Source organism: Nannospalax galili, unplaced genomic scaffold, assembly GCF_000622305.1.
Source record: "Nannospalax galili isolate Female #2095 unplaced genomic scaffold, S.galili_v1.0 scaffold46, whole genome shotgun sequence".
Classification (NCBI taxonomy): domain Eukaryota; kingdom Metazoa; phylum Chordata; class Mammalia; order Rodentia; family Spalacidae; genus Nannospalax; species Nannospalax galili.
In genome coordinates, this window is record NW_008355790.1 from 2,929,782 (window position 1) to 2,949,757 (window position 19,976).

Here is a 19,976-nt window from a genome sequence, read left to right on the forward strand (position 1 = left end):
TAAATTCAACTGTATTTTTATTTTCCCAATTGCTACTTTGAGCTTTAATTTTCCCAAGTTTTTAAATCAGTTCCTATTCATTTGCTTTCTAGCTTTCAAAACTTTAACTTTTCTAGAACAAATTCTTAAAACTAATCTTTGAGTAAAAATGAATCTCATAAGCTCTGATAAGAGCTTACTTTATTTTTAATCCCTCTGATGATAAACTTATGATTTGTTGTGGGGGTTGCAATCTTTAGTACCTATAGGGGCCAGTCAGAATTCTCTGGATAATTCAGGCTTAGAGATAACTAAGTTTGGGAGAATCCCAGGTGTCCCATACTGGACACAGTAGGAGGAGGACACTTGCTCTAGGTCAGTGGGCAGCATGGCTGTTTGAGTCTGTGTAAGGCAGAATGCCTGTGACAGTCCTCATCACCCAACCCTACTGCTTTTTCTGGGTTTGAACTGTAAGGGGAAAGATTCAGAAGTTCCTTTGTGTCACTGGTGAAGGAAGTAGGTGAAAGGCATTGCTGTGGGGCTACCTTGGGTGACAGGCAAGGTAACTCCCAGCAGAACTTACATGGCAGACTGCCTGGGCCAGGGGCTAGAGTTTGTGTCTGAGATGCAAAGGATCCAAGACTTCTTGGAAGACTGAGATAGTGTCTTTGGGGTTACAGATGAAGCAAGGTTATGGCCTGGCCTGAACTATGTCAAGAAAGCATCAGTGTGCCAGCACGGATTTCTGCAGCAGGCACAGGCAGGTTCCCAGCAGGCAGCACCTGCCTACTTCAAGAAATCCGTTCATAGGGATGTTACCTTGGAATGGAGAGGAGGACAGCACTAAGTCACTGCATACAGGGAAACAGTCCTGATGGAGCCTGAACATCCAATTTGAGTGAATGTTTATGTAAAAGAGACATTTCAATCCAAAGAGACCATGTCAAAGCAAAATAAACCTATAATGGGAAAGGGATTGAATTACCTTTAATAGAAAATTTCAATGCTCCTCACTTCGGCAGAAATTTGGGACTCATAAGGAATTGTGAGGGCACTGAGGAGATAATTCAGTCAGCAAAGTACTTGCCTATCAAGGATGAGGACCTGACTTCAGTACCCAGCAGCTATGTAAAATGCAATGGGTGGTGACAAGTGCTTTAATCCCAGAGTTGAGGAGGCAGAGATGTGAAGATTCCTGGGGCCTGCTGGCCAGCTAGCCTAGCCTAATCAGAGAGCCCAGGTCCAATGAGAGACTTTGTCTCATAAAACGAGGGTGGCTCCCAAAGAATGACACTTGAAGGTTGACCTTTGGCCTCCACAAGCATGTTCACATATATGAACATATATACCCCCCAAAAAAAGACTGAGCTATAAAAACTAAAGAGGACACATATTTCTTAAATATTTAAGTTGGTATATGAGGTAAGATAGAATTGGCCGTCTTGTTGAAATACTGATATATAACTAAACTCAGTGACTACTGCTTCACTATGAATCATAAACATTTCACATATTTGTGATTCTTGAGCTATCAAGTTATAGTCATTTGCATATAAAAACCAGACACTTTCTGGAAAGTTCTTCCTGACATGTGCTATAATCAGACAGACCCCCACACCTGAAGATTTTGTTAGAATACAAGATTGTTATTTGGTATTTACTACAATTGCCAAGATCAGACAATTCAGTTCCTCCCAAATATCTGGGTGTTTACACATTAGATGGTTGTACAATAAATGAACATTGTGGAGCATGACATAGAAAAATTGTTGCTTTAGATGCCATTGTTGCTATTCCCAAAGATATAAAGAGTTGCAAAACACAGCTAAATGTCTTTTTTGTCATGGGTCAGGCCTTTGCCCCCCTTTCTTGTCCTCACTACACAAACAAGGTAAATGTCTAAAAGCCTTGGCTTTAGATCTGGAGGTGGTGGTTTGTGCTCCTTCTGCCCCAAACCATCCATACCCTCCTGTGTACTTGTGCGTGCATGCGTGCGTGGGTGCATGTGTGCTCCGGTTCGCAAAGGACTTAAGCTTTGGGGTACAGAGTGACTGTGTCGTAGCCTTCTGGGGGCCTCGTGCGGGCTCTCGCGTGAGTCTCACAGTATAGCTGCCCCTCCACGAAGAAGTAGCCCTTCTGCTTGAGGTTGAGGTTACAGTCAGCGCACACGAAGCACTCCGGGTGCCGGTACTTATCCCGGGCCTTGACCACCGCACCTCTGTGGGCACAAAAGAAGCTCAAATTAAAAACTGTGGAATGCAATACGGAAAGGGAAAGGACTACACACTGAGTATCTTTCACAGTTGGGTAACCACAACGCACACCGGGCAGTTGTATGCCACAATCCGACCACATCACAGGGCTGGTTTCTCTCTGAGCTGAGATGTGAGTCATCTTCAAATTCTCAAACAAGGGGCTTAGAGAACAGCTGGCTCCTGCCTCATGTTCTTTCACCACTGAATCTTTTCAAGAGAGAGCCTTGATATACGGAAGCCAAATTGCCCTGAGACGGGATTGTGACTTTGACCAAGGCTGTGGGTTGCACAGCTGGAGCCTGTGGTGACTTTCTATCTTGAAGGTCCAGCCTCTGTTCTTTCAAGTAGGGATAGCTCTACTGAGAGAGTAGTGCCTCAACGGGGTCACAGCTTTCTTTTACTGAGGAGCAATGGCTGCTGTTGGTGACATTATGAACTGCATATGGTTTGAGGTGCCTTGGGCTGCCAAGTCACCCCCGCCCCACACTTTTTCGTTTCTACCCCACTCTACTCCTTTGATTCTCACCAAGATCCTCCCCCACCGCACTCCTGAGTAACTGGACAGATTTTTGTTTCTTCTTGTGGCAGGGGAACAGTCTAAAGGGGCGGGAGAAGTGACCACATGGGACACTTTTAAAATTATAGGATTCACTGAAAATTTGAATTAGCAAGGGTGCTATTTAAACATCGAGTTCTTGAAAACTAGAAGCTGTATTTATAGTTTGAGCCCTGAACATAGGTACACACGAGCACCACTAAGTGGACTCAGTGTATTACATATGTAATATGTATATTTATAAATATGTATATGTGTAGGAAAGAATAAGCCAAGAAATTGAGAGGAAGTAGGGGGCATGGGAGGATTTGGAGGGGGACCAGGAGGGATGGAAAAGTGCAAATACAATACCCATGCATGAATTATTCAAAAATTAAAAAAAATTATATTTTGAGCTGAGCATGGTGGCACAGGCCTTTAATCCCAGCACTTGGGAGGCAGAGGCAGGTGGATCTCTGTGAGACTGAGACCAACCTGGTCTATATAGTGAGTTCCAGGCCAGCTGGGGTTACCAGGGAGACCCTGAATTAAAAAATTATATTTTGACATTTGGACAATTAAAGCAATTGGGCATGCAAAACATTTTAATTAAGCCAATGACCACTGTGTTTGTTTCTCTGTATAGAAAAAGAAGTATGCACAAATTTTACACGAACAAAGGGAGAGTTTTAAAAATAAAAATCATGATTCTTGGAAATAGTTTTCATATATCTATTTGGGGGAAATTTTTTCTCAACGGTATTTCTGAAAAGAAAGATTGCTGACTCACATTCTAGTCAATTTGAGGTTACAACTAAGGAATGCTGGTCAAGTGTGCTAAGTGCTGTAGAGGTTCTATTTTAAGTTGAATAGAAAATTAACTTCTTCAAAATTGCCTTTTCTATGTAAAGTCTTAACAGTAGAGGAAATGGAAAGCTGTCAACAAGATTCAGAGTGAGTTCTTTGGGGAAGAGAGAGACGTACACAATGCCACTCCCACACTTGTCGCAGAGTGGCATCCTCTGGGCACTGCCAGCTCCGCCGTGGACTTTGGTAACTGGAGCCCTCACACTCCGGGTTCCAGCAGGACGGTCATCTGAAAAACAAAGTGTTTCCATTTACGGCAGGGAACAGCTGGCTCCAGTTTGCACTTTGCTTCTATTTTAAATTGTGCACTTTGACCTAAGGAAGTCTTCAGTTGCATCTGTATCATGGTTTCAAAGGGAGCAGGACCCATTGACGCAGAAGAGACTTGGATCTAAATTGTGCTGTCGTTGGTGGGAATTGTTAGAAGATGCTCAAAGGAGCAGAGTGTATCTTTCATTTTATTTTTTTTTAGAAATATAAATGCCATAAAATTTATCATTCCAACCACTTTTAAGAATGCAATTCAGTGGCAGTAAAGTCCATGTACCATGTTGGACCACCACTATCAAGATCTATTTCCTGCACTTTGTTGTCATCCCCAGATAGAGACCATATACCAACCAAACAGCAAATGCTCATTCTCTCTTCTTTGCAGCCCTGGAAACCTCTATTCCACTTTCTGTCATTATGAATTTTCTATTCCAGATGTCTCATATAAATATCATACAATATTTGTCTTTTTACATTATTTTAGAAAAACTTTAAAAATGTTTTATTATTCTTATTTTATGTGTATGAGTGTATTGTCCGCATGTGTGTAAGTGCACGCATGACATGCAATGCACACTGTCAGAAGAGGTCATCGAATTCCCCTGGAACTGGAGTTATGGATGGTTGTTAGCCTCCACATGGGTGCTGGTAATTGAACCCCAGTCCTCTGCAGGAGTAGCTAATGCTCTTAACTGCCGAGCCATCTCTCTATCTCCTACTTCTGTCTTTTTCACTGAGCATACTTTTAAGGTTCATTCAAACTGCAGTGCTGGTCAGATTGTCACTCCTTTTTAATGAGGAATAGCACTCCCACATATGTGTGTCTCACATTTTGTTTATCTACTCATCTCTCAAAGGACATTGGTTTTTTTTCCCATCTTTTGCTTTTTGAATACATGAGCACTGGTGTACAAGTACGTGATTTTGTTTCTGCTTTGAGATGCATACTTAGGCATGGACTTGCTGGTTTGTCTTTTAACCACATTTAGACGTCTGCTTAACTTTTTGAAATACCCCCACTGTTTTCTGTATTGAGAGCATCATTTTCCATTGCACCAATGATGAACAAAAGAACTTTTCCAACACTTATTTCCAAATCTTTTGGAACCCATCTTAATGGGGCATTTTACCTTTGGTGTGACTTTGAAAGGATAGTATATGTCTTTTAGGGTTCAAAAGTACAGGCTAAACTGTAAGCTAGAGGACAACAGAAGCGGGACAGAGGTCAGCTTTGCTACATACTGGTTGTATGACTTTAAACTTTCCTTTTGCCTCTTTTTCTCATTTTTCAAATGAGGCAAATAATAGTTTCTATCTTACTGACTTATTGTGAATAGTAAATGATAATACATGCAAGGTATTTTGCACAAAATGAAGAACATAGTAAATTTCATGATCTTTTTTTGCCTTGATGTTAATGATACTCTAAAGGGTTGGGGGAGGCTGAGGAATCTTATAGTAGCTATTAAAAACTAGATCTTACAAATCATAAGCTACACTAGCCCTTATATCCTATGGATAGAATTTGTCTTTTATGCCTTTTTATGAGTGGTTTCATTTTATGGCTGCTTGGATATGTCCTGAAAGCTCTTTCTCAAAATGAAGCACCACCTAAATCCTAAGCAGATTCGCTTGATGACTGCCTAAATTAGCCCCCAGGCTTTCATCCCTAGCATGCTACTAAACTCTTCTCCACCCACCCAAAGGCCTTCACCAATGTGCAAGCAGATCCTAGTGGCTGCTTACCAGGCCCATCGTTCACTAGTTCCTGGAGCACCCTGAAGGAGCCTGACTGGCGGGGTTGAGTTGGCTCATCACGATTGTCATGGAGCATGCGGTACACATCTGACTGGGGTGGTACTGAAGCTGTGGGTTCACTGAAACACAAATATGATCAATGAAGCATCATCAGGAGCATTGAGAGGCAAGCATCAACCAAGAATCATCCTCTGCTTAGAGCAAGCAAATCTCTATTATGGTAAGAAATACAATGCAACTTCATGTGGGCTGCCTTAAAATGTCATTAGCAAGAACCCTGAGAGTCACCTTGACCTTCTCTATCTAGGATGGAAATCAAAAGGTGACTGCTATTTGGAGTTATAAGACTCCTGTCTGATGGCTATATAATTATAGATGTGAACAAAATTAACTTTCAGAAAAGGGACAATGTAGACACAGTAGTGAAGGAGTAAGTTCAGTGTGATTATTTTCAGTCATAAAAGTTTAAATGTTCACATTTTTCATATGAAACTATCATATAACTTGTACATTGTTGAAATTTAACCAGCAAGTGTTTCAACACACATAACACAGCAACTTTCATCAATATATGGGTTAAATTGATTATCCTATGTTTTAAGAGTCACATTAAAATTCATTTATAATAATTAAAGTAACTTTATTTAATGCTTTCTACAAATACATTCATAATGGAAAACTTTACTTACTAGGCATTAAATATGATATTACTTTATGTTATCCAATTGTATTACCTAGAAAGTTTATCTGCATATCTATATTATATTTGAAAATAATCACATATAAATTTGAAATTCTTTGAGCTTCTTTGTAAAATGACTTTGATAGTAACTCAAGGTATAAACCCCAAGATATCTTTAGGATACTGTTACACAGCACTCAAATATCATTATAATTTATATAAAGTGATTCTGCAAATTGAAAGAAATAATAAGATCTTATTCCATAATAAATCCTTTTCATTGAAAAAGCTTGGTGGTAAAGATACTCAGAACAAACATTGATAACAAAGAGGAAACTAGTCAAAATAAGACTAATGGGAATTAAATAATTTCACTAATAGCCTGAGGTATTCATGTATAAAACTTAATGCAAAGCAAACATTTAAGATGAAAAAAGTAATTCTTTTCCATACACTACCATTAGAGAAAGAAAAGGTATAATCTCATAAAAATGCTCTGACTCTCCTACCTGCTTCCCAATTTTTCACCTACAAAAGACAGACATAAGACACTTCTGAGAAGTACTAAGTCAGACATCCACAAAGTGCATCACAGCTTTCAAAAGACATACATTTGGTCCTCACGTGATTTCATTTTATTGCAATCTGCTGTGTTATCTACTTCGATAATTTTTATTACCAGACTTAAATGCTTGCAAGACATTTTTTCTTCAAAGCTTTGCACATAGCTTTCTTTCCATCAAGACAATGTTAAAAGACACCATTAAAGTTGTGTTTAGTTAATATGCCTATGGTTCAAAAAGTCTTGTATTACCTCATGGAGGGTGTTTCCCCTAGAGCTGTTGAAACCTGACCCTGAAGTGTTTCCATAATATTGTCATCTGAGTACAGCTGCATAGGTGTGTTAAACTGAGCATGTACAATCTTCACACCAGGAAGTTCCATTTCCAAAGGAATGTTAGGGGCCATCTTAGCAGCGACTTTCAAGTCACCTGGGCAAATGGTGCTAACAGTACTGACAGAAGAAGGGGTGCTACGTCCACTGCCACAGTCAATACCGGAGGGAGTGCTGCATCCACTGTGTTAATGACACGTTACACAGAGATGACACACGGAACCAGAAGAACACAGAGAACAAGTGCAGATAGGTTAAAAAGAGGTGCATTGCATCAGTCTGAAATGTAGGTAGAACTTGTTGTAAAAAGTGGCAATTGAAAAATTCATACTTGAAAACATTTCACAAAATTAAAAGATGCAGGTGATATTGCATTTGTTGGTGCAGTTCTGTCCAGTCGAGGGTTACAAGTTGAAAGACTTGCATGTAAAGTCATTAGAAATATATGACTATTCTCATTTTTTAAAAAAGGGCCACATAATTTAATACATGACCAAATCATAGGTAAATGTTGGAAGGAAGTCATGTTTGCTGGCTCTCCTTATATATCTCTGAATTTTATAGTTAAAGTATTCATGAATAAGACTTCACAAATAGTAGCAATATGTAGCATAGAGATTTAGTCAAAGGTATAGGCTGAACATCTACAAAGAATAGATGGTTCAATGATAGTTTGGGTCTTGAATGAATGGAAATTGGCAACTTGTGGGTAGGTACAAAGAAAGATTATATTTTAGAGCTATTTTATAAATAGTTTATTGTTACTATTTCCATTTTTTATATTTTTTTATTTTGTTAAGAGTACACTTTAAAAATTGTTCTCTAGAACAGGGACTAGAAGCAGTCAATAAATGCTTATCACTTTACAATTGTTGATTACAGGACAAATAGATCATCTTAGATTATTTGGATGCTACCATACTGTTAGGATAGATTTCCTTTGCACATAATGTTTCACATAAAATTTTGGACATACACATATATTTCCATGCACAAATTTATTTCCTTTTAAAGACAAGGTATAGGGATTTATTAAAACATCATAGAGGCCAGTCATTCAGATTAAGAACTAGGGATGTTTCATATTCTGTATCAAATTGATCAGTCACAACCGAGCATGCATTTTGTTAGTTTATTTATCTATTTGACACCGGGAATTGTACCTAGGGCCTCATGCATGTTAAGTCTATTACTGAGCTACATCCTCAGTCTTCTACATGCAATTTAAGTGCACATGAGATACATTTTGTGAGAAAATAGTATGTATTAAGAGAGTCTTCAAAAATGCACAGCCATTTAGAACAAAGCAAAAAGAAGTGATGGTATTAATATAAACCTCTATTATGCCTGCCCATCTATGTTATTGTAAACTTAAGGCATAGATACAGTTTAATGACAAGGTTTCCTCAAAGTCAGCAGCCTGTCACTCTCAAGTATGGGGCCCCATTTAAACATTTTTATTTATTATTATTTAAAAAAATTTTATTTGAGACTGATTGCTGCTAGGTGAAGGAGAGTATGACTTATATATGATCACAGGATGGGCTGATTAGACTCTGGTGGACAAATTTACACTGAAGGACATTTGGGTACAAACACCTGAATGAATAGGACTCAGCATGTATGGCAGAGTGCATAGGGTTTGGGTGGGGGCTTGGGGAGCATGGATGGGGGAGGGGGTCTGGATTTGAGTGGGAAATGTTGTTTGAAATTTAAAAAGCTCAATAAAATTTTTTTAAAGTTTTTGTGTAGGAGTGTATTGCCTGCATGTAAGTCACTCATATTATGTAATGCCTATGAAGGTCCGAAAAGGGCATTGGATCCCCCCTAGAACTGGAGTTATAGATGGTTGTTAGCCACCATGTGGGTGCTGGGAATCAAACTGGGGTTCAAGTGCAGCCATTGTTTTTAACTGCTGAGACAACTCTCCAGGCCTGGACCCCATTTTTGCATTTACTCTCAAGGGCCACAGGATGTTAACCACAGTTCCTCATGGACAGCAAAACTCAAAAGGATACTGAGCAGTGGCTTCTAAATATTTCACTAGTGTTGCTGCCTGGTTAGGGACGATATTGTCTTAAATATATTTAAAATTTTTCTTTTGGTCTTGTATTATATAGTTCAACTGTGTGAGAACACAGCCTAAATAATGGGCTTGCTCCTTTATTTCCTGCCTGTTGAGACTCTATTTAAAACCTAATCAGTACGTCAATTAGCTCACACACCCCAGCATCAAGTGACTTTATTCACCATTTTTGTAGGCTCAGCACTGATCTCTGAAAAGACTTTAGCTGGTAAAAGAATGGAAGCAAATTTTCTCATATAGAGCAGTTTGGTCAGGATAAAATTTATTCAACCGAAGTGTAAGTGTTCATGAACACTTGTAGTAGAGGAATTGGAGAGTGAGTTAAATCTTAAGGGCTTTGGGGTTGAATATAGTGTATCCATTCAGGAACATTAAGAACTTCTCTTACTTCCTGTTTGCCAGGCAGGGTACAAGATGCTGGATAAGGGGTTGCCAAAGTATCAACCGGAACTGACAAATATGCCTTATTTTGTAGTTGCAATTAGTAATCTTTTTCTGCTGTTACAGTTCTTGTATATTGACATACGTGTGTGAGGCTTAGTTAGGCAAGGGTTGTGTCTTTATTTCCTTCTTCCTTCTACTTAGGGGAAACAAACTGAAGCCAACAAAAATGATCTTTTATTGATTTCCAATACAATGTTGAAAGTGTTCTTGAGCTGATTTTTGTTGTTGTTGTTCTTGATTGTTTTTTGACAGGGTCTCCCTAGTCACAGCCTACCTGGAAGTCACAGTGTGAACCAGGGTGGCCTTGATCTCACAGAGATCCACCTGCCTCTGCTGCCCGAAGGCTGGGATTAAAAGCACATGCCACCACGTCGGGCTCGAGTTGATGTTTCAAATGAAAGAGTTCTCATGAACTGTGGGTACTGTAGAATATCATCGTGAGTCCTGTGACTTATTTCTGATGACCTGGGATGTAGGTGCTAAGGAGATCCCCTGACGTCAACTCCTGATGAGACAATACTACCTGTTACAGTGAGGTTCTCAATTATGTCATAACTAGGTGGGTCATTCGACCAAGAACTAAGTAACTTCCCTGGGAACGTGAGCAGACGGGGCGGGGGGGGGAGGGGATATTTCTGGATGTAACCTTAAAAGTTACCTACAGACATTTCTTTTTTATATTCAGATCTGTAAAAACCTTGTATTTATTGTTAATTATAGCTTTGGCTTTAATGTTTTATGTATTTGCATATAAAACATTGGTGTTTTAAATTGCTTCAATTATGAGGAAATAAATCAGGCATATTAACATATTATAAATTTATGACATCTAATTTACTTGAGATGAAAGAAGTTGTTCATTCATAACGCAGTGGTAGCTTGGTAGGTAGCCTCTCAAAATTCCCCCTTGTTGAAAAATCACTGGGGGAGGACAAAAATGTTCAGAGGCTGAAGCAGGGACATGGGAAGAAAGGAAGAATGGAGGGGCATTTTCATAGTTCTTTAGGATTTCTACACTGTCACTGTTTTTTACAACAGAAAATTCCTGTTCCTCCTTGCTCCTCTTCTAAGAGGTGCCTTCAAATGACGAACTTGTGACTGGCTTGTCTTATCACCGTGAAAAAGTTAGGATAAAAACATAAAGAAAGGATCTTATATGCAGGTCTCCCTGAATCTTTGTACAATTAAATGTGTCCAGTGTCCTTAGCAAAGCCAGGATATTACTTAAATGTATTGTTTTATTTATGCCTCTATGAGTCACACACTGGACTTATACTCATGCTAAACCTCAAAATTAAGTAAGTATATTCATTTTGCTATGCTTCTTTGGGAAGATGTCTATACATTTATTCAACAGTAAGTAGCATTTTAACTTAAAAAGGATTTATTTTTGTCATTTTAAAATTATGTGTGTGTGTTTGTGTCCACAGATGCCCTTGGAGGTCAAAGATGTTGGATTTCCCTGGAGCTGGGGTTACAGACAGTTGTGTGCCACCTAACACGGGGGCTGGAACCAAACTTGGGTCCTTCGCAAGAACAATACTCACACCTAACCACTGAGCCATCTCTTCAGCCCTGCACTTTAAATTTTGATATAGTGTGATATGATATAGTGTGTTATGATATAGTGTGTTATTGAAAGTAGAAAAAGATGTGGAAAATAAGGAGAAAATGGATGGAAACAAGAGAATAAAGGGAAATGAAGAAAAGAATGGTGTAGAGTTGAAAGGCTGGAAGACAGACAACAGTTCCAGATTCTTCTTGTCACACCATCAGGAAACACTGGGTACTCTTAGTGTTGTGTTTCCTTATCCAGTGCACATTTGAGGAACAGTTATTTTTACGTCCTTGGCTCACAACATGGAACCAGTCAGACAAAGATGCTGGATTTGTCAGTTACAGCCTTCTCAGCATCTTCTTCCTGTTCTAACATCCCAGTGCTCCTCACAAAACCTGCGTGGTTTATTTTGAGACAGTCTTCTGTCCTGCCTGTACTTCACTGCAGGGGCTACACTTGGAAATCATGTATTAAGACTGGCCATCCACAGCAGGAGTTAGGCATCTACATGCTCTAGGAGAATCACATAGATATGAAATGTGCCACATACCATATACTTAATTGTGATGGGCATTTTGACAAGCTGGCACTTAAAGGCATTTAATTAAAAATTTCTCTCTCTATTTCTTGCTTTCTCTCCCTCAGAACAAACAACAGGAGGGTTAAATAAGTCACACCTATGGAGTGACTTCACTCATGGGCCATCAGTTTGGGGCACCTGATATAAACCATTACTCAATGTTCCTAACATGATAGTATCAATCCCGTCTAATCATCAACTTTCCAGGGTTAGCTATTGTCAGAGTGGTAGGTTTGAAATTTCCTGAAATTGCTATTTTGGCATTAATTTCAACTGAAGTTCAAGTTCAATTTCTAGAGAAGACTGTTGAATAGATCATGTGGACATAATCAGCTTCTCTGATTGACAGATAAGACTTTAAATTTTGTTCATTATTATTCTGATTTATACAGTGTTGTCCACGGGAGTCAACAATAGCCCCAGTAACTGCCTTCCCTACTCTGACTCTATACTTACTCTCAGTCAAGGGGAAAAGGTCCTTTCTCAAAGGGCCTCTCTCTCTTTGCAGGGAGCTATACGTATGAACATTTACTCTTACATAAGGGTTAAAATTAGTGTGTTTGAAGGTCCAGACAGAAGTATGCATTGTGGTGGGGTGGCTGGAATCTGTCAAACATATAAAGCAATCCAGGTTTCCCCTTACTACTGCTGGAGCCGATTTCCATTTTTGTCTCTGCTGGCCAGGGTTTCATGACCTGGGACAGGGTACATCTGCCTGTCTCAGAGGTCATGGTGTTCTGGATAGGATCCTCAGAGTAGCAGGGGCACTATTTATAAATACACATGGTGACCACATACTATTTCACAGCTGTTGTCTTGTCAATATTTACCCTAAGTGATAGATGATATTTGGTTACTGTTTACCGCTAAACAAGCTGTTTCTTTTTGCTTTTAAAATAAGCTTCACAAGGAAAGTCCACTCCAAACATCTAAAAGTTACTTTTCCTGGTTGTTAGTAAGAATTGATTAAAGAACATGCACTTCAAACTTCACAATCTCAGAGTTTATGACCTGCTTCGGCCTGGAATTATGAAAGGTTTGGGCCGAATATTGTGCTTGTGTTCAAAGTAGTTCACATCCTGTAAAAACAAAGGGTTAAAAAAAAGTCCTCAGTGGAAGATTAATCCTTGGAGGATAAAATTGAATGAATGATAATTGTACAGAAAGATTATTTACCACCAAATATTACATGACTAAGTGGGGTGGTGATGGAACCAGAGATTTCTTCTTTTTCACCATGCAGTCACTAAATATTCAGGAACTGGCTGATTGAGGTTCAGAACAGTTAGAACCATGTTCTAGATGCTTGTCTTTGAAAATAAAAATCTGATAGTGCCTTCAAGAAAGTAAAAAGAAAGCCACAAGAGCTGGACTCTTGCAAAGAAAAAGAACCATACTACGAAGAAGACGGTGGCCAGACCTGAGAATCCATACTTACTTTTGAGGTGAACTGGGGATGAGACCCCGCAGTTGTCCATGCAGCGCATCTTGGATATTGCTAGCTGAATAGAGCCCAATGGGTGAGTTATAGGAAGCGCTCACTACCTGTCTTTTGTCATCAATGTTTGCTGCTGCAACGAAAGGCTGGGCCCTTCTGTTGTGCGCGGTACCAATGGGTTTGAATTCCTGTACATGGCAGACAAAATACACAGCCACAGAACGCACAACAAAGCCGTTAATGAGCAAAACCGACAGCGTTGCTGTTTTTAAGGCATCATTACCTACTACAGGATTAGCAGAAAGGTTAAAGGAGGAGTTAGGGTACATCTTCCTACCATTTCTATGAAATTTACATATACTATACTATACTCACCTACCAAATGTTACAATGCTATGGATTTGACCTTGTTTATTATATCACAGTTCAAACACTGTTTCTCTTGCCTGCCCCCTACTGACTTCTTCACCAATTTCTTTTAAAAGATTCCAAAAAATTGTGTCAGAAATGATCATTTTTATGCTTGCCTTTAATCTTTGCCCTCAGGAGGCAGAGGCAGGCAAATCTCTGTGAGATTGAGGTCGGTCTGGTCACAAAGTGACTTCCACCTAGATTGAGATGAGGGAGACCCTGTCCAAAAAATAGATCATTTTTATTTAGAGAAAAATGATTCTACCACATATTTTATTTTCTAAAGTAGAGGTTACATATTCTTTCTTCTCCATTAATTTCAGCTTTTGTGTTACTGAGAGAGAACAGAACCCAAGGGCTACACAGATGAGGCAAGCATGTTACCATGATATCTTAAATAACTTTAATCCATTTAAGAAGGGGAAGAACAAAGTAATCAAAAGGTGAATAAGCATTTGTGAGTAACTATACCGAGGTTGTACTTAAAAGTAGCAAGAGCCGGGCATGGTTGCACATGCCTTTAATCCCAGCACTTGGGAGGCAGAGGCAGGTGGATCTCTGTGAGAAAAACGTCACCCTGGTCTTCGTAGAAAGGTCCAGGTCAGTTGGGGCCTCAGGAAAATCTTGTCTCAAGGCAAACAAAAGTAACAAGAATAAAAAATCCTTTTATGAAAGCAGGAATATCAGATTCCTTTGTGATAATTTCCCATGCATTTGAAGAACTGTCCATATGTGTGTCCATTTCTTGGAGGACAAAGATAAGGAAGTCAGAGTCAAGCAGTGCACATGATTCAATAAAGAGCTTTTCTTTGTTGACTGGGGAACAGCACCACACAGTAGAGTCCCAAACTCTGAGTTTAAAACATGCCTGAAAGATCTGAAACTCTATATTGTCTTTGTGTGTGTGTGTGTGTGTGTGAATAATGTTTTCTAGTTTTGAATTCATGAATAATTTTATAAAGCTATTAATTTTTTTGTCTTATGAGCAACAGGAGACACCAGTAGGGCATGCTAAAATACATGAGAGCTGATTCTCTTTGCAAACCTTTGTAGTTGCCAAAGTAGCAATATTAATCTTTACAACAGCATTTGTGCTCACGTTCACATCAGCTTTATTTACTTTTGTGACAGCGCCATCAGTGCTGCACACAGATTTGAAACAATTATTTGAAATGTTATCTGAATTTTTTTCAATAAAAAGTGATCATGCCTTTAGTATTTGTGTTGCCATCATTTTCTTCAGGTTGTTACAGATGGGTAAACTGGAGGATTGTGCATTTCTGTTAGGGGAGAAGCTGTGGAGAAGGAGGTCATGAGGACAGAACTAGAAGAGGAGGAAGTAGCAGAGAAGGGAACAAAGGAGAAGATGGGGAGGAAGAGGAAGAGAGGGACAAGGAGGCCAAAAAGGAGGAGGAGGAGGAGGGGAAAGTGAGGGAGGAAAGGAATGAAGGAGGGGTAATGAGCGGAGGGGAGGAGGAGGATAAGGAAGATAAGAAGGAGAAGGGGAGGATGAGGAGAGGGTGAGTGAGGATGAGGAGGAAACACTAAAGCAAAGAGACCATCTTTCTATTAGAGGTGGAACTGGGGCTTTTCATAGAGCCTCTTGTGCCCGAGACTGTGAATAGCTTCCTGCAGAGACCTAAGATGCAATAATACTTTCATTTTGTTCTCCTGAGCAGGTAGTCCTCACACAAACTCTTGTCTTTCCCATATAGGCCTACTGACCACATTAAAAACAGTTACGACAGGGAAAATGGGGTACAGCTTCAACTGCTAGCTCACTGTGTCAATTCTCCATCTGTCCCCAATGTCATGACATCAGAACATCTGTGATGATATGAGAGACCGGGTCTGTCACCTCAGTCTGGGACAAACATGTTGTCTCCTGAAGCTTAGAAGATTTAAGCTTAATACAATTTAGCCTATCATCCTATAGTGTGATTGAATTGACTAATACCTTGTTCATTTAATTTTTTTCCTTTACAAAAATGGCTGGCTGCTGAGGAGTTGGCTGGATGACATTTTTGGTGCTTCCACTAGGAAGCAGGATGACTGAACAACCAAAGGCACCTTTAGAAATTCCCGTTTTGAATCCCACAACATGTAAAAATGTGTATGACCAAACATTTACACAGTGGTGTAAAATCTGATTGTGTTAGCTGATCTCATAATGAATTGGAACTGGCTGTTCATGATTACCATTATGACTAACTGTTATCATGGCTTGAAAAGAGTGGACTGGAAATAATTGTAAGTAATGACAGTGGTCATGGTTTGAGTCTTTGTAACTCTCTTTGATATGAAAGAAGACAGAGGCTAATTGCCTAATTTAGCTTTGGAAGAGCATAAGTCTTTGGGGCTGATTATGGAGCGAATCAAGCAAGACCAAACCACTGAAGCCTTGTGGATGGAACCTAGATGATTTCTCATAACAAAGTATGAAATGTCTTAAGACATGATTAGTTTAGCAACTATGGTGGACTGATTGGAAAAAAGTTTCTACCCTAATACTGTGTTTCTTAACCTTAAAATGATGAATAAACATGGATGGTGATAGTCATATAAATGAAGTATTTTATCTGAAAATATTTGTGTATTAATCTTCAGAGGGACTTCTTTTTTAAATATTTTATTTATTATTTTTATTTTATGTGTATGAGTGTATTGTCTGCATGTATGTTAGTGCACCCATGTTATACAATGTCTGTGGAGGTCTAAAGGAGGCATCAGATCACCTACTATAACTGGAATTACAGATGGTTGTTAGCCACCATGTGGGTGCTGGGAACTGAATCTGGGTCCTCTGCAAGAGCAGCCAGTGCTCTAACCACGGAGCCATCTCTCCAGCCCAGAGAAACTTCTTTTGAGATTTTAAATTTATCGTGTGTGTCTGCAGGTACCGTACAGAGGCCAGAAAAAGGTGTCAGATCCTCTGGAGCTGGAGTTACAGTTTCTTGTGAGTCACCCAACATAGGCCCTAAGAACCAAACTCAGGTCCTCTGGAAGAACACCAGGTGCTTTTAACCACTGGGACATTTCTCAAGTTCCCCCCAAGGAGCATTTCTAAACTGCATTATGTAAGTTAACCAGCTCCAAACCTTTTCCCTGTGATTTTCAGTTTAGGTTCTACAACCATATATATATATATACATATATAAATGTAATTGGTTACAAGAAAAATCCCTCTATTTTCTACCCAGATAATAAAAGGAAGTCTTGGGGCTGGAGAGATGGCTCAGCGGTTAAGAGCACTGACTGCTTTTACAGAGGACCCTGGTTGGATTCCCAGCACCCAACATAGTAGTTAACAACCATCCACAACTCTAGTCCCAGGGGATCTGATGTCTTCTGACTTCAGTGGGCATTGTAGGACATGAGTGCACTTACACACCTGCAGGCAATACACTCATACACATAAAAAATAATAAAATATTAAAAGAGGAAGTCTTTCTAGTATAGGCTTAAGGCATTTTTGTTTAGGCTTTGCAAAGCATTAGCTTACTGGCTTCTGCGATCATTTCCAAGAGCACAATGAAGTGTATCCATCAAAGGTAAACAAGCGCTTTAATGATGGCACCGAGAATCAGCATTTTGTCCAAGTCTTACATCATTGTTGATAGTCATATAGAACCAAAAGATAAAACCAATTAGATGCTCACTATTTTGCATTAATTGTGCTTTTACTTTTCTTGGTAAGGCATGTGTAACACAAAATGTCAATAAAAAATTTTATAAAGCAGTTAATTAGTTCAGCTCTTGTGTTTGTTTTACCCAGGCAAAACCATCAAATAATTCTTATCCTATCAAAAAGTAATCATTCAAATTAATTACAGCTTCAAATATAATTGTTAAATGTTAGGGGATTAAGAAATAATACATATTATTATATATTATAAGATATTATTATACTAAGAAAGAGTAGTTTGAATGAGTGAAATGCTAGAGCAGCCAGGGGAAAGCTTTGGATCTGATGGGTCATCACTGGCATGGAAAAATGGCGCTCTTGACCGTCCTTGAAATGACCTCAGCAAGGACAACACTCAAAGACAGTTTACCTTCAATTTCTTACTTGATGACATTGTTCACAGATAAAGGGTCAGGCCATCACCATCTTATTGGAGCCGAACACCTGACTCATATACTTTGTTTCTCTTACTTCCCTACTGTTTTAGACACTTTTCATATGACATGGTGGGGAAATAAGAACAAATGATATTTGAGCAAATATATGATAAAGTCCCAGTGAAGCAATGAATCTGTCACATCATGTTTGAAGTTTATGAATAGCTATCCTCTCATGCTCACCCTTGGGAATGGAAAACAAAGTTATTCTTTTTTTTAAAAAAATTTTAATTATTTTTATTTTATGTGTATGTGTGTATTGCCTGCATGTAGGTAAGTGCACCTGTGTCATGCAATGCCTGAGGAGGTTAGAAGAGGCTGTAGGATCCCCTGGGACTGGAGTTACCGACAGTTGTTAGTGGCCATGTAGGTGCTGGGATTCCAAACCAGGTCTTCTGCAAGAACAACCAGTGTTCTTAACCTCTGAGCCATCATTCCAGCCCCTGAAGTCACTCTTAAAATCATTGCTTTCCTTTAGCAATTGGCTTCAAGTGTTCCCATATCTCATTAAAGGAGAGTTTGGGGAAATGGTGATTATGAAGTTTGTTTTGTATAGGTCTCCTTCTAGTTATCAAAGTAATGTAGATTAAAGTTTATTTTATGAAAATACACTATGACTATACATGTAAGTACATCTTTAATATAAAATCTATGGCAAGGACGTAGTCCTTTACGCTCAGAGAAGAACCATTTTTGTTTCTGAAGCATTTTTCCTCCTGTGATGGGTATAATGTATCTTTGAGTTATTCACCTGACTTTAAGCAAGGATGAAAGTGATGGTTTAGTGGAGATAGGAAGCTTTGAAGAAGGAACAGTCTGCAGATGCCTTGTTTAGAAAAATGCTGGAGACTACTCACAGACTGTCAGGATCATAAAGGAATGGATTCATTCAGTTGCCGAGAATTGATCTGAACAACTTCTAAGATCTTTTTGAAGGCTAAGACTCAAATCTTAATACATAAAACCAAGACTTAACTATTTACTGATAGCATGGAAAGATTTAAAAAATTGAGCTATTAAAATTTTATATTAATTATTATTTCAACTGTGTAAGAAAAATCTTCTAAATCTAAACCTATGCATATGAAAAACCACCAGAAATATATATGTATATTAATGTATATTATTTGGGACTAGATAATGGGATAATAGCATCTCACTTTCAGTGAGAAGATAGTATTTTTTAAATGAATAAGAGCATTTTGCCCCACAGCAAAAATTGTAATGCTATAAAAACCTGACTTGGGTTGAGAAGAAAGAACTCAAATTTTCTATTGTTCATTGGCGTTTTACAGTTTTTCTCCAATGGCATTTTAAAGCACTTTGCTGACGTCTGTTTCTGCAGCTGACAGTCTTGCTTTCTGGAAGACTGTTCTATCTGTACCACACTCATTGAGAGGGAGGGGGAAGTAAATCTTTTTGTATAGCATTGTATTACTTGAAACAATTAGTGTTTTCTCCAAATGGTTTATAATGCAAAGGTCACAAATTTCTACTTTGTTAGAAGAAAATCTCTTTGTGTTCTAACTAGGATTCTCAGATGGCAGGGTAACATTGAAATGTAACTGTATTGTGTACTGCCTGTGCTCTGTGAACTGCCCATGCAGGAATCTGTCCCAAGAGTGTCATAAGGGGAAATCCTTTCATCCATTAGGAGAACTGAAATTGTTCTTATCGCTGAGCTGAGCCTGTCAAACACTGGCCTCTTAGAGAGGATGCCAGTAAGAATTAGGCATGACTCAAACTATTGGAATTCTGAAAGTCTCCGTATGAATGACTGCTATAGTTCTTAGCCTAATTGGCACCTTTTTTATTTTTATTTTTCAAAAGAAGTTCATTTCCTTTTCCCTATTTCTAGCTTCATAAATATTTGTATTTTCAGCCAGGCATGGTGGCTTTAATCCCAGCATCTGGAGGCAGAGGCAGGTGGATCTCTGTGAGTTCAAGGCCAGCCTGATCTACATAGCAAGTTCCAAGCCAGCTGGGGCTGCAGGGAGACCATGTCTCAAAAAGATAAAACAAAAAATTCGTGTTTTCTAAACTTTGCATTCAAGACATCTGGGTTAATAAAATGATTAGCAAGAAGCGAGAATACT

At 39.0% G+C, this 19,976-nt stretch overlaps 1 protein-coding gene across 2 annotated transcripts in view; it reads right to left on the reverse strand.

The window, feature by feature from the left end:
• Positions 1 to 867: 867 nt before the first annotated feature.
• The window catches only part of Pdlim3 (PDZ and LIM domain 3), a 34,969-nt gene continuing 15,860 nt past the window's right edge, over positions 868 to 19,976 (reverse strand). Inside the window, exons 4-8 of one of the 2 annotated variants that reach the window (XM_008853590.3) lie at positions 12,921 to 12,988; positions 7,161 to 7,424; positions 5,653 to 5,783; positions 3,754 to 3,865; positions 868 to 2,197 (exon numbers count right to left, since the gene is read on the reverse strand). In XM_008853590.3, the coding sequence (XP_008851812.1) occupies positions 2,008 to 2,197; positions 3,754 to 3,865; positions 5,653 to 5,783; positions 7,161 to 7,424; positions 12,921 to 12,988 (765 nt within the window). In that variant the 3' untranslated portion in view covers positions 868 to 2,007. Of the gene's footprint in view, positions 2,198 to 3,753; positions 3,866 to 5,652; positions 5,784 to 7,160; positions 7,425 to 12,920; positions 12,989 to 13,347; positions 13,536 to 19,976 lie in introns of both variants that reach the window. The other variant, XM_008853591.2, reaches the window with a different exon arrangement.